The sequence below is a fragment of the Ischnura elegans genome, chromosome 4 (assembly GCF_921293095.1).
Source record: "Ischnura elegans chromosome 4, ioIscEleg1.1, whole genome shotgun sequence".
In the NCBI taxonomy this organism is placed as follows: domain Eukaryota; kingdom Metazoa; phylum Arthropoda; class Insecta; order Odonata; family Coenagrionidae; genus Ischnura; species Ischnura elegans.
In genome coordinates this window covers 95,239,017-95,264,805 of record NC_060249.1, presented here as the reverse complement: position 1 = coordinate 95,264,805, position 25,789 = coordinate 95,239,017, and the positions used below count along the sequence as shown (strand labels likewise).

Here is a 25,789-nt window from a genome sequence, read left to right as displayed (position 1 = left end):
AGGTCCTCGCTCGCACAGGGATCGTATTACGAAGACCTTAGCTTCGAAAAAAAATATCAAGTTACACGAGAACAATTAAGACGTGTCTCACGCCCCCCTTTTCTAACCCACTGACCTTTTTCTGCCTACCTGCTTCGAAGTTCCCCATTTCTGGAGGTCAACTGCTGCATGAGTACCATGGGATAGTTACATTAGCGCATTTCCCAAGATCCGCTATCCCCCTCCATTCAGCACTAGTCCCCCCTCTGAGGCTTTCCTCTTCACCGAAATAAAAAAAGGTCCCAGCTCGTGCAGGGAACATATTACGAAGACCTTAGCTTCGAAAAAATATCAAGTTACACGAGAACAAAAGAAATGTGTTTCGCGCCCCCCCCCCTTTTCTCACCCACTGACCTTTTTCAGCCTACCTGCTTCTAAGTTTCCAGTTTCTGGAGGTCAACTGCTGCATGAATCACCTATTAGCCCAAAAGGTGTCTAACAATGACTTTCGGCAATTGATATTACACCTTTGTTGGATTGAAATATCAGTAATGTGCGCGTAATTTAAAAAAGAACAAGACCAAACGCGACGCATTTCTGACTTTATTTAAGCATTTTACGTGAGGAAATAAATGTCAAAATAAGACAGAGACTTGGCATTCTGGCAAGACTCGATATGAGCAGCAGAGCTTCCCGGAAGTTGATGCGGTATTTTTTTCCGAAAACATATATCAACTTTCAACTTATGAGTGGTGCAATAAATCTTTATTGTTACAGTCCCTGACCAAGGGCTATTTTCTCAGGATATTTGGTTTCTCCCTGCTAGCAATTCCTATTCATCTTCTTATATCGTGAGAACTCCCAAAGATGGACTGAAAATAATTGAAGAAAATCCGGTGGAGAAGAGCTTGTATTCTACAAAATGCCTCAGATTGTCAGCTAGCACTTGGCAGCAGGAGTGGGGGTAAAGCGATGTTAGTTGAATTAAATATATGCCCAATTGTTTCCACAAAATTAAAATATTCCATTAATCAGCTAAATTCCAGTTCGAATCCTTTGTAACACCTAATGTTGAGTGGTTTGTTTTGGTTTTGGTGTGACGTAATTCAAGCAATAATAAGCAGCAGAGGTGGAGTGAGGTAATTGTTGTGATTGTTGACGGCGCGGGAGGAGGTGAAAAGAAGGGAGTCGGATTGTGATAGATATGGCGGACGGGTGTTCCCTTGCTCCCGAGTTTGTATTATCAATAAAATATTTGTAAGTGACGTAAAAAAAAGAGTAATTAATTGAAACGTTACACCTTTAAAGGAAATCAAAGTTACTACCCAAAATCTTGTGTTGCCTGCTGCATAGGCAACCGAGCCAAACATTCCAGCATTCATAGTATTCGAGGTATTCGAATATTCGAGCAATGATTTAATATTCGAATTCGATATTCGAGTTCAAGAAATCTGCTATTCGACCCATCTCTAATATTTATGGATCCTCTATTATGAAGTGACACGAGAACTGGTCTTTCAGAAGGTCCTCTCATGCTGCTCTCTTTTTATTTTTTTATAAGAAAGAAGTCACCGTAGGAAAAAGGGAAAAAATTTGGGAAAAAATAAAACCCAGCATTTGAGCACACAGGCCGCTGCCTACTTTGCCTGCTACTGCCCTTTGCCTGCTCTACTTTTACACTTTCCACCTCTTCATAAAATTAGTTTGAAAGAAATATCTCTTTGTCTTTTCAGGACGTGTCTTATACCGATGTTACTTATTTTTTCCATGTGTATATGCTTCAAAACTTGTCAATCAACCATTTTGCCATGAAGTCGTGAACAGAATATATTTTAAGCCATTTCACATGAAATAATTTTTATTCCTTATGACTGAATACAAGTGTATGAGACAGAATTATAAACCCAAATTGTCTGCTTTATTGCATGAAATTTGAATATTGTATTCTCCATGAATCTTTGTCTCTACTTATTGGCCTTTAAAATTTATGTGCGTGTGAAATAGTTTTATGTTGAGGAAATGGCAATTTTCAAGGCAAAATGCAGTTCTTCTGTAGTTTATTCTTCAACAGTTATTTTATTCCACTGTAAGGAGTGGAAAAAATACTTTTTGAAGAAACATTTTAGCATTCACTGGTGAAGTTTGAGTCATTTTTTTAAAGAAACATCTTGTTGTAAGATGATTTATCACTTGGCATAATACAATGCTAATTTGTATGAACAAATTTTGAACATAGTAAGCATGGTCTGAATGAGACCAATAAATTGAATCTACCTTTTTTATTTACAGCTGCGAGACTTTGATAAAGATAATATATCTGATAAGACTCTTAAAAAAATTGCTGTTTACACTAAAAATCCTGAGTTTGATCCTGAAAAAGTGGGCATTGTCTCTACTGCTGCAAAGTCATTGTGCATGTGGGTTCGGGCAATTGAGAAGTATGGGAAAGTTTATCGGTAAGTTTTCTTGAAGTGGACACTGATACTATGTTTTAATGAATAAAGAAAAAAAGGAAGTAATTCAACAAGCATGATTTCCCTATTTATGAATAAAAATTATCTTGTAGTCCTTAATATTGTAACTCATTGAGTTTCTTGCATTCAGTCATGTTTCACTGGCTCTAGTTGAGATACAATTACTATGGTGTTAATGTATCATAAATAACAAAATGGGGAGGAGAAGACTGGTAGCCATGAGAATGGACCCTTTAGTTACTAGTACACATCTAATATGCTGATCTGCAAGCAATATTGAGATGTTAAAAATTGGCATTTGGTGATATCGAGTAGCTTTATTGATCATTGACTGCTTTTAATCAAAATTCATTAATAATTACTTAAAATCATCATTATGAATTGATCACATGAATGATTATTATTTTGGGATTGTTGGTTATGTTTTTATTTCATTTATTATGTAATAGAGTTGTGGCTCCCAAACGGGCAAAGCTAGAAGAAGCAACAGAAAATTTAAGGGAAAAGCAAGAAATTTTGCTCGAGGCTCAGAAGAAGTTAGATGAATTGAATGAAACTCTTGAAAAACTGAAGAAGGAATATGATGAGAAACTTTTGAATAAAGAAGAATTGAGGAAAACGGTAATTTTGGAAGTTTAGAATTAAAGCATCTAATTTTATTAGTGCGTGGATTATTGCTGGAATGATAATCATTTTCCTCCAGGCAGATGAACTCCAAATGAAAATGGATAGAGCTGCTCTCTTGGTATCAGGATTATCAGAGGAAAAGGAAAGATGGTCTCAAACCGTCACACGTTTGGATCAGCAGAGTGATTTTCTTCCTGGAGACTGTTTGTTGGCTACAGCTTTTGTGGCGTACATGGGTCCTTTTGTGTCCGTTTACAGGGAAGATCTTCTGCGCCAATGGTCTGAAAATGTAATCATAATTTTTTTTGTGTTTAAATTTTCTTGTATTACATATTCTTATTAAGCTTTAGGATGGATTGTTGAAATTACCAGCCATTGCAGGAGTGGACAAATATTTTAGAATGGTGAAGTTTCTCATATGTTGGAAAATTTTTACCAGCATTGGATGATAGACTGTTAAATTGTGGAAGCATGGCTTCTTTACTCTATCCAAATTTATGGATGCAATTCTAAGGATAAAGTGTCCTTTAGTAACATCAAATTCAATACATCTCTTGATTGTTTCAATTTTGTGATTGATACAAAACTGTGATAATTTTTGAGATTTATATTTTTTATTGAAATTTTAATCTATGTATTGCTTGGGGCTTTGTGCCATTCCTCTTAAGATTAAATCAACCTTCCTGCTGCTTATCCTGCAGTTTATCTGGGTTAAGCAGCCTTTAAGTCTCTTTAGATACCACGATTCCCTCTGGCTAAAGAATTTTCATTACCTTGTTAAGTGTAACCTGTGATATCAATAGGGTTGATGAGTTTTGATGCTTTGAGATTTGTGCAAAAGAGAAATATTGCTCAATTCCAGCTCGATTGCAATCTTAGTATGTTCACTGAATGAGTCTTGAGCTTGGCTTGAGATGACATAGTAAAGAAATATTTATTTCCTTACATTTGGGTGACAATTTCATGATGTCATACCAAAAAATTACAAGAAATGTCTTTGTCTTTGGCTTTGAATCGAGAAATTAGCGGAGCCTAGGCCTCAGTGTAAGACCTACTAACACTTGCTGCTCAAAATTTGCATGTACATATTAGCATAGACTATCTCTAGCACTAGCATAACTTGGAAAAGTGAAATGACTACAATTTGGTTAATGTCAAGTGTAAATGTCATGATTGTGTGACATGATTTCCATGATCAAAATTTTGATCTAGCTGAAAGATATCTCACTGTCTTAAAACATGGGAAAATTTCACCTGCTCTGGGAATCGGACCTTCTGCTTTTTGGGCATAGGCTCAGACCACTGAGCTTTTGAGGTTACTCTTATCGGCAGTGTTTTTGGTGGGGGTTTATGCAACCAATTCCCCCTAGATGTAGCCCCATGTGTTGGCTAACAGATTGCTGAAGTTGAACACATGCAGAAGAAAAAATGAAATGAAAGATTGTCAAACTCACATAGTAGGATATACAGTGGAACCTCGATCTATCGTTTTTCAGGGGGATGGATGAAAAAAACGATGAATGAGGGAAACCGATTGATGCGGGAATTTTTGACTAGGTTGCCCCTGGAAATGCAGGATTTTGGCGAGCAATTATGATATTCGTTAAAGGATTCAAACAAGATTTTAGCCAATTACAGGAATACTAGTACTTTATCGAGAAACTTTTGTTTCATATTGTCATATGGTCATATTGTTGGTTCAACTAATATATCTTTCAAATATCCTAAAGGAACTTGCCACCTCAAAAAAAAATGTTTGCTCTCCACTCAGCATTTACACTGCTATTATGGATTTCTGTCTGATGTAAAAATTCTTATCCACCAAACACCATTTCCAGCAGGTACACGTATTCACGAGAGCAATGTGCATGTTATACCTAAAACAACCGCTTTGATTGGTTGTGAGATGGATCATGGGATTATTGGTGACCGCAATGACCTAATGGAATTTATTAATTTAGCCTCCCTTCATCTGCGGAGAAAACAATTTGCCATTATTTTTCTATATTGTATATTAAATAATCATGTTAAATGTTCAACATTGCTTTCTATTGTACCCCTCAGAGTTCCAACAGTTTCATCTCGAAGCACTTCACTGTTCACAATTCCTTTTTTAAGAAATAACTATTCTTTTTTCTTGCCTCTTTTCCGTGCAATGAGAGATAGCAATGCTAACAGTAACCTGGACTTTTTTGCTACTCCATTATACACTTTTAAAAACATTGTTAAGTCTACAGTTAGGTAAATGTGTGATACTTTAATAATTATTGCTTTCTCCCAAATTGAGTTTTGATTGCATCCTTTTATAAAGGAATGTATATATTTTCTTTTTTATATTATTGTATTGGTTTATATTTTTTTATATATTGTAACTTTGTACAGGGTTTCTATGCCCATTAATAAAGCATATTATTATTATTATCATATAGGCCAAAAATAGTCAATTATTTTTAATGTTCCTGTCTAATAAATATATTTTTCATGTAATTTAGGCAATGTGTAAAGCGTGAAAAATCAATGCCATTTCAAAACACTTTTTTGTATTCAGTAAAAAGTGAGCGCTTTTTTGTTATTGGTAGCCATGATATAAATTGTTTAAATCCTTTTCATATGTTGTTGTGTAGTCTCTAGGCAATAAAATTTAAAAATATGAGCAAGAAAAATAATGGCATAATTAGTTTTCCTGTAGCCTTTTCTGTTATTTGAATCCAAACTTAACTGCACGTTATTTGAGCAACAGTATACATATACACCTACACATACATATATACAGTATACATATACATACATGTCTCGTATAGCGCAAGGGATGCGTTCCTTGGGGTCTTTGCGCTATACGAATTTGCGTTATACGAGAGCGTTTTAACATTGGGAAGATAGGGATGTGTTCCTGGTAGCATAGGTCTTGGGTATTGAATTTCCTCCAAAAAATAAATATTCCCATAAATAGCCTTAGAAAACATTATTTATATAAATGTTTATAATTTAAAACATCTTTAAAGATAGTATGCACGCATTTGAAGACTTTTATTCACGTTAAAAAAAATTCTTACGTGCTTTTGAAATTCCCTCCTGTCGTGCGGGTGGGCTAATATCTGCTATCTCAGGGGTTCGTAATGCATTGCCGGCAGTTGACGATTTTTCCAACCAGTCTAAAAACAACTATTGTGTCACCCAGGCCCTTTTGTCGTTCATCGAAATGACAGGAAAATGCTACTTTGAATGCCATTTCATAACTAGCGGAGTTTATGAATGATAAATCATTTTAATTTGAAGTCCTCCGAGTCATTAGCGGCTACGTGAAACAGTCTTTAAATGCCTTGAAACCTGACCCAGGTTTTCCTTCCCTGAAAATGAATGAACGAGAATGCATTCTTTTCCAAATGAATATCGTCTCGTCAACTGTAAAAACTAGTTGAGGGGGAAAGGAGCCACTTTCAATCACAGCTTGGAGTTCATCAGAAAATGTTGTGGTGACTGCGCTATCAACACTTGCAGATTCACCTGATATCGCCGCACTGAAAATACCTACTTGCCGTTTAAATTCTGGAACCAACCGAAGCTTTCACTAAATGTCTCGGAGGGATTACCACTCTTGTCTTTTCGTACTGATTCACTATGAACTTTCCGTATGTGTAGACCGCTTGATTGAAGTTGGTGCGGCTGAGGTCACTGATGTTTTAACTTCGTCTTTATTCAGAATAAAGCACCGTGCGTTTAAACTTCCGCGCAATATCGCTTTGACGCTCTCCATTTTCAAAGCAATTGACCTCTTCAAAATCCTCTTCTAGGTTTATGGTTTTTCTTGATAAATTCTTGATTTTTCTATACGCATTCCTATTTTTTTGCCATTTTCTCTTGGTTTTTACTCTGCATGACTCTATCGAAATCACCTTCTACTACTGAACTGTATTCTTGAGACGCAGAGGGCCTACGACTGCGGGGAGGGAACGAAGCTATTGTGTTTGAGACTCTATAGCGGACCCTCTTATATATATGTTGACGCTATTCTTGTGCAACTCGGCCACCGCTCCATTTCTCCCCCGTGAATACCGATGACCTTGAAGGCTTTAGCGTAGACCCTCTACCTGGAAGTCAATCGCCCGATAACTTATGACGGCAAAAATTACCAGCCGTCTCAACCAGTATTGCTTAAAAAAACTCATTTCCACTAGCCCCACGCTTAATTCATGATCTAAATTAACTCATTCTGTTAAGGAGACGAGATAAATTACTTCGGTAGGCCGGCTATCTTGACTCAATGACGAGTAATACTTTTGGCCATTGCACAGCAATGGATTTCGATTAATATATAAACAAAAAAGAAGATTTGAGGCAAGCAATAATATTAATATGCGTAAAATGATAGAAATTTCGTGTGTACTTCGCGCAAGTTCACGTTTTATCACGAGAGCGTTTAAGATTTTTGATTAGGCTACACTGCATTGCAATGTTTCCCCGAGGAACGAATTTGCGCTATATCGAAATTGCGCCAATCGAAATACGAGACATGGGTGTACATATGTTTTTTCCTGAATTGCTTTATCCGTAAAGGATAAATTTTTTGACATGATATTTGATAAAGTTATACAGGCGGAGAATTTAATAAGCTTCGTGTCCATCTCTCTGTACTATTATTTCCTTGCCTTAGTGTTAAGAGTGTGGATCACTCAGCATATGATAAATGGTTATGTCCTTTCCAAGGGCAGATGTGTATGTATGTATGTCAAATCTCATGTTAAGTTTTGGGTTAAGTGTATCACTAATAGTGAATTTATTATAATTGCTTGTGTCAGTCGTAATAGAGTTGAACAGGCTTGTAGAGCAGTATAAGATGCATGTATGTAGAAAGTACCTCACAGGTTTTCAATATTTTAGGTCAAGAACCTGGAAGTTCCTCATTCTCCAGAATACAATGTTATTGATTTCTTTGAAGATCCTGCCACCATACGAGAGTGGAATTTTCAAGGATTGCCCTCAGATGATTTCAGTATTGAAAATGGAATAATTGTGAGAAGAAGTCATCGATGGCCATTAATAATTGACCCTCAAACTCAAGCATTGAAGTGGATCAAAACAATGGAACTTGCAAAGGTAATTGGTGTGCAATTTATCATTTTCTGTAACTTCTTAAGTATAGTTAATTATGCCATTGAATTCTGGGGGTCAACAATTACTCTCCTAAACAAAACGTTTCTCCTGAAGAAGAGGACACTCAGAACCATTTTGGGTATACCTAGAAGAGAATCATGTAGACCACTGTTTGTTAAGCTGGGAATTCTCACGCTTCCTTGTCTATATATTTAAACTATGTGTACTAGTTAAACTCAACCTTCATTGACTAAAGCTAAATCAGGATATACATAATCACCAAACTAGATCACATACATCCATCCACATAAACCTCCACAGACGAAAACTTTCCTACACAAGCCCCATAGCTATGGGCTCAAAAATATATAATTCACTCCCCCCCAAACTTAGGAGCATCTCCTCAATGAACAGATTTAATTGATCTATATTGATCCCTAATAATATGTATAAATGTATGTGAATGTCACTTATTGTTATATTGTGTTCAATTGTTTAGTGTTACATCTACTGTTCAGTATGTTACATTTTTATGATTCACTTAACTTCCATTACGTGTCCTATATCTATATTCTGTGGCTCACTGTAATATATGATCTTCTGGACAAATAAAATTATTATTATTATTATTATTATAGCTTGAGAAATCCAGAAATATGAAGGGATATCCCTGTAAAAATAGTCAATCAATTTTATTTGGGATCTACTAGTTTCTATATTTTTTAATTTTTTACATCTTAATCTGAACATGTTCATACTTGATTGTGATGTTTACAATTATAAAAATAGAAATAGGAAAAATCTTCATAATTGTTTGGTTAGGGCCTGACCTGAAAAGCAATTGAGGTTCATCATATCAACTGGTATCAACAGAACTAGCATTTGTTCTTTTTCCAATTGCATATTTTTTCTCAAGCACCTCTCATTTCATTCTGTTATTATTCTCATTTGTCATTATTATGATTCTACAAATACAATACATGGCATATACACTGTCTGACATGGCTTATAATGATCAAAATTATTACCATCATACAAAATTCCTGCATGTGCCTCTCCTAAATACAGCTAACTCCTGATTATCTGGGCTAATTAATGATGGGGAGACGCGGTACGAATGATCAGAAAACGTGAATAATCCATCGTTAAAACTTTTGCGGGTGCTCGTCATTATGATTAAAAACTTTTGGGCTATGTCGCAGCATCAATTCTTTGGGTGGCCCCAATGTTTCCCGACCGATGCTGGTCGCTTTTTCAAGGGATAATAATTATTGACGCGGCGACATAGCCCAAAAGTTTTTAATCATAATGAATAATCCAAACTTTCACTTAAATTTCTTGTAATTTTCATAATTTACGCAGATCAAACAATCTATTATTATTCACACCATTTGTCTGTTATTTTAGATAGCTTTCCTGAATCGTTAAGACCTTTTTTCCCCGACTGATATCTTTTTATTGGAGATACAGTAAACTCTCTATTATACGAAGTCAGTGGGACCGGGAAATTGGCACTTCGTAAAATCGAGTTTCGTAATTTCAAACCTTTTTCATAAGTCATGAAAAAATGTTCGCTTTCGTTTCTCCCGCCCTTTTTTGTCTCTAGTAGCCTTATTTAAATGTTTTTGGTGGTTATTCATGGTAGAATTCTTAGAAAAGGCTTTTTGTTATCGATTTATGCTGAGAAAGATCGTTAAATAATTATACCACTATAAATTTCCCATTTCTTGTACATACTTCAATATCAACGATCGCTTAAGAAATTCCCGACCAGGGGCCGTATTCTGTATTTCGTCGGTGCCGCACCGGTCGGTTTCCCTTTCAAGCCCACCGACTGGACATCAAACCGTACCGACAACGGATTCCGCACCGACGACGACACTTTCAGCGATTCTGTAAGGTCGTCGGTTTCAAACCAGTCGGTACGGTTCCCCTTCCTTCCCAAACAGGGAAAATCCGAATATATCCGAAGTTTCACGTGTCTCCACCAATGAAAGAAGGGTAAAAACAAGTGAAGACTCATTGGCACAGTTTGTTGTCGTCATTCTCAATCTTTTTATTTGCGGAAATTACGACTTATTGCTAGATTAAGATAAACGATATTGGATAAGTTGTTAACAATGCTTATATAATGTGTGGTAGTAATGCTGTACCTACAGAATCGAAGGAAACAATATTACAACATCACAATAAAGTTTGTATGTGATGGAGATTGTTGTTGCTGGAATGAATTATTGAAACTCTCCTTGAGATCGTAGCTTCTTTTTTTAAATATTGGTTCCGTATAATGCTATTTATTCATGATTTGGTAATATAGTTGTCATTAAGTAAGTTCCGTATAAATGTTATCAACGGAAGGTTATGCCATTGGCACCGTAGCAGACGAAAATAGCATACCATGGAACGTGAACGTAGGATTCAAATGCAAATGTAATATTAGAGGAACAAGTTAGGAAATTGTTATAAAAATATGGAGCTGGGTGCAATTAAAAGAAGTGTAATGACGAGGAAGTAAATAAATTGTGATTGGGTGAAATACATATGTATAAGTTGCGCATTCCAAGTGAGAGAAAATGACAGATTGAGTGAAATAACAGTCGCCTATTCAGAGTGATATAAAGTGATAACATTGCGGCAAAACTCATATTTAATCAAAAATATCTTTTTTATGTCAAAGGAGCAAGTAAATGATGATAGAGAGAAATAAAGCCTATTACAAGCGAGTGAAAGTGCGGTAACATAAATGAGAGAAAGTCATTATATGTTAGCAAACCTCATTTTTATTAACCATTATCTTATATTTCTGTCAAGGTAATTAATATAGATGATGACACAGTGAATTATAGAGGCGTATTCGAAGGGGCAGAAAAAGATAACATTGGAGAAAACCTCATTATTTACTCGGTGATGAGGTAAAAACAAAATAAAACGTACAATGCGCACCGGGGAATTCATGAAACCCACTAGTCGGTGGCCGTACCGACACCTCTTTGCTGTCGGTACGGCTACCGACGATCTCCCGTCCTCTCGTCGGTGCCGCACCGACCGGGTTCGTACAGAATCGCACGACTTCTTACCGGGAGTCGGTGTGACGTCGCACCCGACGAATCGGTGCCGCACCGATCGGTTTGGAGTTACAGAATACGGCCCCAGGTTAGAAAACGAAATCAAATAATGAATTGCAAAGTTTATTATAAAAATTTAATGTTATCAATTTGTGGTTAGGAGCGAATAGAAACTATTAAGGAAGCATAAGATTGATATTTGTTTCCAGCACCCACGGAAATATTAGCGTCAGCCAGCCTAACTGCCATTTATGTCGCCCTCTATTGCTGAGTGACGAGAAAAAAAAAGAAAAACGAGGGCCTTAACCCGCTTCCAAAATAACCTTGGTAAGCTAATATTTCGAGTTACTCCGTATTTTCAGCTGAATATGCTATCTTTTCAATTAGTTATTTTCATTGAGATTCAGTTACGATCATAAATTACTTAGTATATGATTATCTTCTGGTGAATATTTGAAGTAAATTCTGTTTGAGTGCTCCGTCCGGCTACTGTGCTCCATCATCTTTGCAGACGTTGCTATGAAAGACTTTATTCTTCATCAGGACCATATTCTTCATACCGGGTGTGAAGTGCTATGTTCATATACATAGTATGTCTCTCTTCTTTTATGCTGACAGGAGCAGGGTTCCAACCGGAAAACGACAGGAGAAACATCTTCCATTATCGGAGAAGTAAAGAGAGATACCTTATTATCCACATTGATTGTTTTACTACAAGAGACGCTCCATCATTTCTCAACGTGTGTGAAGTATTGGTTCACTTGCGTGAATTCCCAAAAATGACACGCAAAAACCTTCACCTCATTTAGTTGTCATGTTCCTTTCTCCGCCGTATTGAAAGTTATGCGAAGGATCATTGACATAGAGAAAAGATTTTCTTAGCTTTAGCACGATAAAATAGTCGCACCATAATCGTAAATAAATAAAGTGTGGAAAGAGCAAAGAAAATAATTTAAATTGAAACGTCAGCAGAGAAGAAGAGAGACAATTATAAGCACGGCACCATTTCCCCTATAGTGGAAGATACTTCTTCAGCCTTTCCAGTTAAAAACTTACCCCCGTTGCAGGTAAAGATGAACCATGCCCTTCTCCACAGTCTGAGAACGTTCCCAGTGGGTGGGGTGAATAAGAGTGGGATGAGGAAAGAAGTGTGGTCAGCATAACGAGGGGTGAAGGGTCAGGAGAAAGAAGGGTGGGGAAAGGGCCTTCAGCTCTGCCTCAGTCTATGTTTGGGGGGCGTATTTTTTTACGACGCAACTCAAGCTCAGTCACCTTAGGGAGGGAGTGAATGGGAAATGCTGGGGAAGGAGGGGTTTGGGATGCGTAAAGTGGGTGTCAGCAAGATCAGCAGAAGGCCGCAGAAGGGAGTAAACAAAGACTTTGGAAAGAAAGATCTCTCGGCATGGGAGAACGGGGAGGCGCGCGAGAAGAAAGTTCATGGTTAGAGTTAGAAGTGCGTCTTCATTACGAGTAGCCTTGAAGATAAGTTGGTGGTAAAGAGAGCCCAATATTGTATACATGAAAAGATACTACTAAAAAATCTGTTATTTTTTTCTTTTTGCCCTTCTCCATCTTCCACCATGGTTTCTCACTTGCATAAATGGGAATGAAATTGGGGACCTAACTTGTTAGCCAGATCAAAATATCTTAATGTTTGGAGGGCAGCGTGTACTTCTTTTTTATTTGGTGAAATTACTTCCTCACTTTCATCTTCGTCGTCACTGCTATTATGACTAGTCCCGGCCGCTGCTTCATCCGACGTCGCATTGTCGCAAGCCAGGATATCATGGTCTAGGGCAATATAATTGTTTGATGTTGCGTGCTGTGCTCTTCCTGCTTTGTCCAAGTATTTTTCAAAATCATCTTTTAAGCCTCTAATCTCCTCCGTGATTTCATCCGCTGCAGCTTCCTGAAGGTATAATGTAACGAATCAACCATAGCCGTGATATTATAGCGGTAGAATTACTAATAGGCTAGTTGTATCAATTACCAACCTCGAGAACATCCTCTTGATGCGCTATCAAAGGGATTCCGGCCGATTTCCAGCAATTTGCGATTGTAGTAGAGGAAATAAAGTATGTCTTTGAACCGTGTTCCTGCGATGAAAAATAACAATTTTATTAACTTGGCCATTTTAGCAAAGTTAACAAAATCGTTATTTCTAGTGATGGGTCGATTCCAAAATTTTATCGATTCCGATCCCGATTCCGATTCTGACATTTCGATTCCGATTCTACCGATACCGATTCCATTGATTCTGATGCCATCGATTCTGATGCCATAGGCTCCAAGAAAAATATCACTTAATTCCAGGCAACAAGAAAACTACTTTTAAAAATATTACTCTGTGAAAGAGTCAGTTGACAAAGGAATCTTTCATATCATTAATATGTAATTAAAGTATAATAGCTAAATTTCAAAACAGAACATACCTGAAAAGTGGTGTTACATGATAGGTATTACTTTAGAATATTGGCACTCATAATATGTCGACAATATATACATATATATCCAAACTACAAGGGAGAGCCCTGAGTACAGGAATTTTCATAGCTGTAATAAAGATTACATACTACATATATGAATCATGTAATATTTGGCCCTTTCAAATTCTCAAGCAGAAAATCCAATTACCGTATAAGCGCGTATAAGAGGCGCACCTTTTTTCCCAGATATTGCAGCCGAAAACGGGGGTGCGCCTCTTACACAAAGTTCTTATCTTCCCCCCTCCCCTTCACCGGTTGCAAGTTCAAGGGGAACTGAGTGGCCTTGGTTTTCAGCGTGAGTCAGTCATCTGAAACCGTGGGTCAAAATCAAGCGGCAGGCAGGGAGTTTCTCCCTTAGTGACGTATTTTTAAAATGCTCCTGTTTGAATTTCTTGCAAGCATCGCGCCGTCATGTCGGTACCCCAGAGGTGAACATTGAAACGATCGCACGGGGTGATTCGCTCCGGAGCGCGCGCTAAAATTATTGCACGAGTGGGCATCCCGCGGCATTTATACTGCATTTAGTAATATTGGTGTCACAACCTGCGGTTGAAAAAATTCGAACACGTCCGAACTTGCATGTGACGTCGTTGCCTTTAAAGCGAAGGGGCGAAGGCGCAGCAATGTGATATACGCAGTTTGCGTTGCCTGAGTTTCCAGTCCGTCTCGTCTTGTTTGAATGCGCTTATGCTACGCTTGTTTCTTCGGAAATTGTGCTGTTTGGACTATGTTGAATATTAGTAGCCTTATTTTAGCTATAAATCTTTGTGTCAATCAATTAGAGCTCAATAAACTTAAATGCTGTAAGATATACGTCGTGTTAGGTCTAATTCTTTTTAGAACCTCGTGCGTGTCATACAATTGCTGAAAGATATCGAGATATCTTCGAGCTCAGAAGGTGACTCACGTAGCATTTGACCTCCAGAAACTCGGGGAATTGAACCTGGTAGACTGAAAAAGGTCAGTTGGTGGAATGGGGTAGGGATGAAACACGTTTCCATTGTTCCCCTGTAACTTGATATTTTCCTGTGGAGTCTCGGAAAGGAAAAAAACGGCAGAGGCATTAGCTGATGGAGAGCCGAGTGTAGTTCCGTTAGGCCCCTTGCACACACACCGATTTTGGACGGCCGGTAAAATATTGGCCGATATTTTACCGGCGAAGTGATGCTTGCACACACGCCAGATTTTTACCGGTCAAAAGATACGTTGCTAAGTTTTTGAGCCGGCGTCGGCGATCCACAGTGACAATAGCCGGCAGCTAACCGGCATTCTGCCGGTGCCGGCGTATGGTCGGTACATGTGCAAGCTCCAATGCTCTCCCATTGTTCACTATTGGAATGTGGACGGCCGATATTTTACCGGTCGTCCAAAATCAGTGCGTGTGCAAGGGGCCTTAAATCTACGACGTGGTTATTATCCTACGGCACTGAGATTGCCCCGATTGTTGTTCAATCTCTTGGGAAAGCTCATGCCATTTGCCTGTCGTGTTTTGCCTTAAAATTTTCCACGGCTGCAATTCTATTGCAATACTCCTGCGAGAGCTTTTAAACAAAATTGTTCGTGAGTAGGACAAGCAACGTAGAGCGATGGCGTATGCAAAGAGAGGATCGGAACTCTTTCTACTCCCTCTTATGCCGCCGCAGTTATCAGAATTTCCTTTTTCAAATAGTACTGAAAGAGGACATGTCGATAACTGTCGAAATTCCAGGCATACGTCTGCAACACCGCACGATAGGATAAAAAAAATGTCGCAAAATTTTTTTTCTTCATAGCTTCGATCCTCAAAATAGGGGTGCGCCTCTTACACGTGTGCGCCTCTTACACAAGCTTATACGGTATTCTACATGCTCAGCCAGCAGGTTTTGACGTCTCCATGTTACAGTATTACTGCCTGCAGAAAATTGCCTTTTGCTACACATGTGTGTTATTGGGCAAGTACTTTCCCACCAAAATTGCAAGATTTCGGAGACTTTGGAATTTTTATTAAAAATTATATCAACGATTTGTTGGATCTTGAATCTTAATGGAATTCAAGTGGACGAAGCGAACAACTATAGAACTAAACTTTAGTTTTGTAGAGCCAAAAAAAATGCTATACTTCTCACTTCATTCAATCAACCTTTAAATCTCTTGCTTTTTTAAGTTCAAGAAAGAAACTAAACGCTACAAATGAATATTACATCGGACGGACGCAGTAATAGAAAAGGCTAAAAGAGCCTTGTGGTGTGAAAACTTCCCCTACCGCGCGACTCACCTCGGCGAGGGTGGAAAGGGAAAAAGGGTATCGCTTGTTGCCTTTCACGGAAACAGTTCATTTTTCTCTCTCTTAAGCATGCTGACTTAATCTCTTCACTTTATTTCAATACCCGAGGCATATTTCTTACGCGCGGGATGGTTCCGAAAAATATCCAATCCTTAGTATTTTCACTCGAGTAATGCGCTAAATGGTCTAGTCGATCTATACATAATCCTTTTTAACATCGTCAGTTTAGTGTTTTAAGTCAATGAAGACGATTATCCATGCTTTAAATGACGATTTTCAGGACTAATGTTTTAAAAAACTTGAAAAATCGGCCTCAGTTACCGAGCCTCAGAGGTCCGCGGCGTGTAGGTCAGCCTTGACGTGCGATTGAAAAATCGCTCTTATTTCCTTCGTCGCAAACTTTTTTTTCAAGACTTCTACTGAGTACTCTTTAGAAATCTCTACTTTATATTGTGGTTCAAATTTTCCGAGTTATATTTTTCGTAAACGAAAGATAATGTCTACGTAATGTCAAATTTCACGTGAAAAACGGGTCGGCCATTTTGCGTTGTAAAACCAGAGAGATGAGAGCCAGAATCTTCAAAAGCCATTGAAAGTATATGCAAAGCACCAGATCAAAGGAATATTGCGTTTTTTATTCCACAAAACTCATACCAACGCAAAACCACTGGGATAAATTCAAAGATTTTTTGAGGAAAAACGATATCTCGTGTGGCATTGAAGAATTGGTCATGTTTGGGCCTCTGTATCTCACTAAAGGTTCGCATTTATGTAAAATGTCATATAAATCAATATTTGGTAATGATTTATGAGTATTTACGCTGAGTTTCAAGTCTCTATCCCCAAAAAGGTCATTTTGGACTTTATTCCAGCTTTTTCCGATTTCGGACCAGTGTGCACGGGGTAGGAAGACGATCGGCCGCCGCGGCTGGCGTAAAGGTATTCGGCGCCCACGTCGACAACAACAATAGTGTATTCGGCAAGCTGAAACCACTGAAACTACCAGGCCAAGGCATTAGAATGACTTATCGGCTTTAAAAACTGCATTATAACATGAGTTTCATGATAGCGCTTCCTGTCGGCAGATTGCTGGACCTACTAGCCTCGAATGCTCTGTAACCTTAACTATTCGACTTGACATCTGTAATGCTACTCGAAACGCTCGAGTCGAGTACCAACTACTCGATCGACTTGAATTTTCGCGTACTCGCACATCCCAAGAAGATATGTGTTTTGTTATTACGGTTACGTGGCTCAAAAATTCAAATGACTATTGGAAATGCGGTCGTATATTTTGTTGTTTGAAGTACTGCTGGAGTCGGAATCGATTTTTCGCCTTGGCAAGTACTCGTTTTCGATTCCGGTTCTTGGCCGAGAATCGAAGAATCGAGGAATCGAACCGACCCATCACTAGTTATTTCTCATCGCAGAAACTTGGGTCAGAGACGTACTTGATTGCCTGATTGGCAGGAGTGCAATGCAAACAATCATTTTTTGATGATGACATTGATTGATAGATTTTCAAAATGTAGTCAGAGCGGTCACTTTTCGGGAGGGAGGCCCCCACTCGGAGGGTCGAGGAGAGGAGCCAGCAAGGGTGAGCTCGTCAAGGAAAGGGTCTTGGATTAGGGACCCTTCGAAGTGCTTCAGCGAAAAGTAGTCAAGTAGTCTTCGAAGTACGTTCACACCAGCCTGCCTTGCGAACGTACCAGGTACATTCACAGCAGTGCAAAGGGTTAAGTAGGAGTGTACGAAATACCTTGCGCGACCTTCCTGACATGTTAAAATACGATGTATTGTTGATGAGATGTTTACGAATAGGCACGTAAATAGGGGCATTATGTCAGTCGCGATATTTTTACTGAACTCCTACTTCCCCTAAATTCCCACCGTGAGGTTTTAGGCGAACCCTTTCTCTCCAAAATTGCACTATCATTTACGATTTCACACTTTTGATGGACCACAGTCGGAAGCGCTGATTGTTTTTAGCTAACTACGCTGGCGTAACTAGTTTTGTTGACAAATATTTCGCCGTAGCTCGCATAAACGAATGCCATTTGCTCCTGGGGACCGAGCCGAGGTTCGTAATTTCAAAACATTTCGTATAATTGAAACTTCGTATTATCGAATAGTGCCATGTATTTAGCATAGGCTTTTCGCCAGGACCGCAATATCACTTCGTATAATCGAAAACTTCGTAAAATCCTGCTTCGTATAATCGAGAGTTTACTGTAACATGATTTTATTGGTATTCCTACCGCTCCGGGTAATTCCTGGTTTTCGAAAATCATGCACCCGTGGCTGCAAGGTCACGGATTCAGATAATTAGTTTGCATAAATGCTGTCGTATAATAATCCCGTTGTATCCTTGCATTAAAATGCATATATCCTGGTGCTTTTGCATCTGATTTTATTTTTTATAAAGATGAAGACAGCGGGAAACTTAAATATGGAAGTAAAGAAACAATTTATAAGAACCTACATTTGGAGTATGCTCCTATACGGAAGTGAGGCATGGACAATGACCGCAGCGGAGAAAGCAAGGATAGAGGCCTTTGAAATGTGGTGCTACAGAAGAATGATGAAAATCAAATGGATCGACCGAGTTAGTAACGAGGAAGTCCTTAGAAGGGTAGGAGAGAAGAGAAGCCTCATGAAAACCTTAATAAGAAGATGGAACAACCTTATAGGCCACATCTTGAGACATGATGGCCTGATGAAGACAATCGTCGAAGGACAAGTGGAAGGCAAGAATGGAAAAGGAAGACCCAGAACAACATATATGGAACAAGTAAAGAGAGATGTGAAAGAGAAGAAATACGTAGGTGTGAAAAGATTAGCTGATAGGAGAACTGAGTGGAGAGCTGCGTCAAACCAATCCTAGGATTGTTGACCAGTGATGATGATGATGATGATGATAAAGATTGCGGAAAACATCGAAGGAGTGTGATCTCATGCGCAGATAATCTGCAACATGGATAAACCGCAGCTGGATAAACGGGATTCTGCTGTACTAATCTAAAGGCATCTTTCGGTGTTCAAATATTATTTCTACATGCTCATAAATCATCAAGACCATGTTTGCCTCTTATTAAGCTTTAATCCTTTGCAATAAAATTAATTAATTCATAGGGACCTATTACAAATGATAGGGGGGTGTGCCTCTGCCAGGTGGTGTTTCCGTTTGGTATACAGTGTCTCCGTCCCCTGCTGTTACGAAAGAGTTGGTCAGAGAGTCACTGCTAGGCAGAGAGGACTTCTCCGGGGGTTGGAGAGGAGTGATGTGGCGGAAGTGATGTTTATATGAAAAATTCTGAGCTCCTTCAACCCGAAAATGGTGTAGCCAATGGCAAGGGTTTGCTGTGTTCCAAATCCGCTGCAACTGTTTCTAGCTGACGAACATTTCGGCAACAGTCATTGGCAGTCAATAAAGACAATAGTGGTATTTATGGATTTATAGGCATGTGTTCTTCGTTAATTCACCGTAAAAATTTATCAAATGAACAAATTTTTCCTCCCTTATTTGTACTTTTATGATAAAAAGTTGAATAAAACAATACTTAGCAGTGACTTGCAGAAGAAAAGTTCAAAAAATCACTTATAAGCAGTTGCAGGTAGTGACAAATAGCATGTCAGACTATCACAAAATTGCAATAAAAGTATTTTTAGGGCCAATGGGCAAGATGAACCATCAATTCCATCAAAGCTAATACCAAAATGCACATTCTTAAAAAAATATATGAAAATCCATTACGAATACTTAGCTGGAGAGCCATAATCACAGAAAAAAACACTCAACATCTGTGAAATGACAAAACATCTGTTGCTCTGCATTCCTTTTGTGTTAATGGGGTTTGGAAACCTAATGCCAATTCAGAGAGTACAAGAAAGTCACTTCTTAAAACAATGAAAAATAACTTCTAGGCTGTTATCTAGAAAAAGCAATGGAGAATTAAAGAAACACAAGATATGCATTTCTGGTTACAAGAAAATTTTATTTTAAGATAATGGGACAGAGTTTCATCATCTCTTTAATTTATTCATGAATACACAATCACAGAAAAACAGTCTGCCCACAATAAGCATGTGAGATCGCGAATCGGTTCCACAGCCAGCACACACACAAGCTACAAGGTATTTCATAATTCAGGTAAAATCCACTAACCATAGAAGCTTACACCATTAAAAATAATGGGAAATATGCCAATACAATCATCAAAAACTGGAAGTCACTACCATTCTTATATTCATCATGAAAACCTTACGAGCAAGAGCTCACTATGATGAAAACTAGAGGTGGGTTAAACTGTTAATTTTGATGAACCGTTCAATTTGAACCTGTTCAGTAAAAAGAACCGTTCAAAATATCTGTTCACGGCGAACAGTCATGGTCATTCAGTTAGAAACACTGTTTATCGGACGTTTAAAGTAAATGAAAGCTTAGTGTGGTATCATATGGTTTGTGCAACCTGTCATAGTAATTTCAAGCAAATTCTGTCCCGGGCCTTGGTTATCCATGTGCAGGGCAATATCTGCTCTACACTTGTAGAATAAGCCAGAATTAATATTTATCAACCCTGTGTCTGATGTTATTCGCGTATTTAGCACGAGAGAAGTTTTTCCGCATTTAGCGTTTAAAATTTTGTCCCCCCTGAAAAATGTTAAATCAGGATTCTACTGTATATGCTTGTATAGGTTTATATTTTTTTGTCCTGTTTTTTCTCTTCATTTTTTTTATTTACTGAGCCTTGCTGTCATTTTTTTTCTTTGTACCTCTGTCAAATGCTTTTTACTGAATAGTTGTGCTCTTGTAAAATATCTCATGTGCCAAAAAGGCCCACGATAATAAAATAATTGATTGAAATTACCTAATTATGTATTTGACTGCTGGAACATGAAATTAACAATGTTTAAACCGCTTTCCTATTGGTGTATGTATTTGCTTTACTTTTCATTCTACTGTTCAGTAATATAGGCAGTTTTTGTTAGTGTAGTTGCAAAACAAACGATATGGAATCAATATATGTTTCTTCTTTTGTAGGGAGGTTTGAGTGTCATTGACCAGAAACAGCGTAACTTTATGGCAGTAATTGAGGTGGCCATTCGGCAAGGAACTACTGTTCTTATTAAAAATGTTCAGGAGGAATTAGATCCATCCCTATCTCCTGTTCTGGAGAAAGCATTTGTGACCCAAGGCAAGTGATTATGTTATGAAATTGTAAAATCATTAATTTTAGTAAAGAAAATTTAATAAAATCTTTTATGATGTTTGAACTATAAAAATCATTGATTGCCAATGACATATTTGCAGGCGGTGAGCTGCTCCTGAAGTTGAGTGACAAATTGGTTCAGTATAATGACAATTTTCGCCTTTACATTACAACAAAGTTAGGAAATCCTCACTATCCACCAGAAATATCGACTAAAGCTGCTCTTGTAAACTTTGCGGTGAAAGAACAAGGTAAATTGCAACTTTATAAGATTTATAATCAGATCATGGCTGTGGTGAATGGTTTTTCTATCATTTATATTATCGTTTATAAAAAACTGCACTTAAAAATTTATACTTAACATTTAGAAGACGATAGGTGCACTCTGACAAAGAAAAAAAGGAGGTATGCTGGATGCCAGTGCCCTGACTAATTTTTGCCTCTGTTTTGTTAATTTTATATGATGAAAATTTAGCTGCATCATATCTCATTTCAAGTATGAGTCATAGCTGAATTATTGATGAGATAATTGCATGTTACAGCCCATGAGGCTCGTTTTTTCCAGCATAGAACTTATTGACAAGATGAATTATTGGCCAAAAGTACCCAATAACTTGCATTATTCTCTCCTTTTTGTATTCCTACACTTGTTTTAGGAATGTACACCCATGTCTCGTATAGCGCAATTTCGATTAGCGCAATTTCGCTATAGCGCAAATTCGTTCCTCGGGGAAACATTGCAACGCAGTGTAGCCTAATCAAAAATTTTAAATGCTCTCGTGATAAAACGTGAACTTGCGCTAAGAACACACGTAATTTCTATCAATTTACGCATATTAATATTATTTCTTGCCTCAAATCTTCTTTTTTGTTTATATATTAATCGAAATTCATTGCTGTGCAATTGCCAAAAGTATTACTCGTCATTGGGTCCAGATAGCCGGCCTACCGAAGATTTATCTCGTCTCCTTAACAGAATGATAATAAATAATTTAGATCGTTAATTAAGCGTGGGGCTAGTGGAAATGAGTTTTTTTTTCAGCAATACGGTTTGAGACGTATTTTTGCCGTCGTAGGTTACCGGGCGATTGACTTCCAGGTAAAGCCTTCAAGGTCATCGGTATTCACGGGGGAGAAATGGAGCGGTGGCCGAGTTGCGCATGAATAGCATCAACACATAAAAGGGTCCGCTATAGAGTCTCAAACACAATGGCTTCGTTCCCTCCCCGCAGTCATAGGCCTTCTGCGTCTCAGGAATACAGTTCAGCAGAAGAAGGTGATTTAGATAGAGCCATACAGAGTAAAAACCAAGAGAATATGGCAAAAAATAGGAATGCGTGTAGAAAAATCAAGAATTTATCAAGAAAAACCATAAACCTAGAAGAGGACTTGAGAGAGGTCAATTGCTTTGAAAATGAAGAGCGTCAAAGCGATATTGCGTGGAAGTTTAAACTCACGATGCCTTATTTTGAATTAAGACGAAGCTAAAATATCAGTGACCTCAGCCGCACCAACTTCAACCAAGCGGTCTACACATACGGAAAGTTCATGGTGAATCAGTACAAAAAGACGAGAGTGGTAATCGCTCCGAGACATTTAGTGAAAGCGGTTGGTTCCAGAATTTAATCGGCAAGCAGGTATTTTCAGTGCGGCGATATCAGGTGAATCTGCAAGTGTTGATAGCGCAGCCACCACAACATTTTCTGATGAACTCCAAGCTGTTATTGAAAGTGGCTCCTTTCCCCCTCAACTAGATCTAGTGTTGACGAGACGATATTCTTTTGGAAAAGAATGCATTCTCGTTCATTCATTTTCAGGGAAGGAAAACCTGGGTCAGGTTTCAAGGCATTTAAAGACTGTTTCACGTAGCTGCTAATGACTCGGAGGACTTCAAATTAAAATGATTTATCATTCATAAACTCCGCTAGCTATGAAATGGCATTTAAAGTAGCATTTTCCTGTCATTTCGATGAGCTACCAAAGGGCCTGGGTGACACAACAGTTGTTTTTAGACTAGTTTGAAAAATCGTCAACTGCCGGCAACGCATTACGATCCCCTGAGATAGCAGATGTTAGCCCACCCGCACGACAGGATGGAATTTCGAAAGCACGTAAGAATTTTTTTTAAAGTGAATAAAAGTCTTTGAATGCGTGAATACTATCTTTAAAGATGTTTTAAACTATAAATATTTATAGAAATAATGTTTTCTAAGGCTTTTTATGGGAATATAGATGTTTTAGAGGAAATTCAATACCAAAGACCTATGCTACCAGGAACGCATCCCTATCTTCCCTATGTTAAAATGCTCTCGTATAACGCAAATTCGTATAGCGCAAAGACCCCAAGGAACGCAAGGAACGCATCCCTTGCGCTATACGAGACATGGGTGTATTTCCAAATGTAGGTCTAAATTTTGCTTCTTCTGGGACTTTACCTTAGTAGTAATGCTGGGACATGGAATTCAGTTGGCTGCTTCTTATTTGCCACTCCCCTTGCTTTCTTCTTCCCATGTCAACATCAAATATATTAAGTGCAATAACTTAGGGATGTGCGAGTTCTTAAAAATTCGAGTCGAGTTGAGTAGTTTGTAGTACTACATACTTTGTATTCGCAATACTACTCGAATGATTCAAGTAGTATTACGAATTTCGAGTCAAGTTGAGTAGTTTTGGTTACAGAGCGGTCGAGGTCAGTAAGTTCAGAAAACAGAAGGCGCTATCATGAAACTCTTGTAGCAATATCGCTAATAAAGTTGTTCTAATGCCTTGGCCTAGGAGTTTCAGCTTTTGTATACGTAGCAGTCAACCACTTTTGTTGTCACCGTGGGTGCTGAATACCTATTCGTCAGCCCCGGCATCCGACCGTCTTCTGCCCGGGTGGCGTTTTTAAGATAATCGGAGGGGACCACACCATCGCTCATACTTTCTTATGCGATACTTTTGGACCCTAACATCCTTTCTTTGCTCAAATGCTGAGGGGATACTTAAAATTGTCAGGATTTCTATGGAAAAAATGCAACTTTTACGTTTAAGTGGGCAATGGCAATTTTTCCTGTTGTTTGATGTCACAAGTGGTGCCATCTTTGAGCCTTTTTGAGCAATAAGTACATCCAATGTTAACTTTTGTTTATTCCTTTGTTGTGTTTAGTTTCCTGAACTAACAGAAAATATGTAGTTACTATGGTTGATAAAACGAAGTAAGAAGTAAAGAAAACTTCCTTTTTACATCTACAAAGCTAAAGCTAATTTCTAGAGTTCGTTCGCTTTGTCCACTAAAATTCCATGAATATTAAAAATCCATATAAAGTGTTGATTACCTTTTAATAAAATTTCCCAAGGTTCCCAAACCTTGCAACTTTGGAAAGAAAGTACTTTTCCAGCTACACAAGTGTATTGCGGAAGACAGTTTTCTGCAGGCAGCAATACCAAATGCAGCAGGAGATGTCAAAACCTGTCGCCTTAGCATGTAGAACAATTTGTTTTTCTGCATAAGAATTTAAAATATTACATGATACAGTTACGTTTACACTCTTAATTACAATTGTTCAAATATCTTTATTGAGGGTTCTTACGAGCAGTTTGGAAACATACATTGATGACATATTACTAAAGGTTAATTAATTTGAATTTTGCTTATGGAGCTGTTTAAGACACATAAATTTTCATTCATCTCCTAATTGTGACTCAATTACCATCAACGTTCCTCGTTATCTTTCCCTTTTTACATCAAGCTAAGCATTCAAAATAGAAACTTTGCAAGGGGATTGAAAAACAAATGAGAATATGTTGGAGCATGCATTTCTGTATTGCCTAGTTAAAAAATTACCATACTCGACTTGACTCGATTAAATGCCTCTCGCAGTAGGACTCAGCCAACATCAAAAAATAGATAAATAATTGAATATGTATTTTATTTATGAAATAATAGCATGCACAATAACACTCTCTCTGCTGTGAACTTAGTATGGCATTAATTTGCATGGTCTACTCTCTTGAATGTTCTTTATGAACTGCACTTGCTGGTACCACTTCTTGCCTCATGATTAAGGATTACACCTCGGAAATATGGTCACATTGAAAGGGTTAACACAATGCAAGAATTCTTCTTCATGAAAATAATTGATTAATAGTGCATATTTATGACTTTGCATTAATTTTTTTAAGGTCTTGAAGCACAACTTCTTGGAACTGTGGTGAGGAAAGAGAGACCAGACCTAGAGGAACAAAAAGATGCACTAGTATCCAATATTGCTTCTGGCAAAAAGCTATTAAAACATCTAGAAGATGAAATATTAAGGTATCATACTGAGATCGTTGATTCCTTTTTAATTTTATCACCTATGTGTTTAATAAATAAACATTTATATTTCAGACTGCTGAATGAGACAGAGGGGTCCTTATTGGATAATATTGAGCTAATTAATACGTTGCAGACGTCGAAATCTACTTCAGTGTCAGTTAAGGAGCAGTTAGAAACATCAGAGAAAACTGAAATGGAAATAGATTCTGCTCGTGAGGCAAGTATAGACCCATTATTTATGTCTTGTGTTAACCAGTTTCCTTTATTACATTCATTACCAATGTGATTAAGCAC

The 25,789-nt window shown here is 38.0% G+C and overlaps 1 protein-coding gene across 1 annotated transcript in view; it reads left to right on the top strand.

Annotated features, from left to right (window-relative positions):
- LOC124158194 (dynein axonemal heavy chain 2) overlaps nucleotides 1-25,789 on the top strand; it is a 154,769-nt gene that overhangs the window by 91,505 nt on the left and 37,475 nt on the right. Inside the window, exons 44-51 of the mRNA XM_046533382.1 lie at nucleotides 2,269-2,435; nucleotides 2,903-3,074; nucleotides 3,157-3,369; nucleotides 7,959-8,174; nucleotides 21,027-21,180; nucleotides 21,297-21,446; nucleotides 25,360-25,492; nucleotides 25,568-25,712. Of these exons, the coding sequence (XP_046389338.1) occupies nucleotides 2,269-2,435; nucleotides 2,903-3,074; nucleotides 3,157-3,369; nucleotides 7,959-8,174; nucleotides 21,027-21,180; nucleotides 21,297-21,446; nucleotides 25,360-25,492; nucleotides 25,568-25,712 (1,350 nt within the window). The remainder of the gene's footprint in view (nucleotides 1-2,268; nucleotides 2,436-2,902; nucleotides 3,075-3,156; nucleotides 3,370-7,958; nucleotides 8,175-21,026; nucleotides 21,181-21,296; nucleotides 21,447-25,359; nucleotides 25,493-25,567; nucleotides 25,713-25,789) is intronic.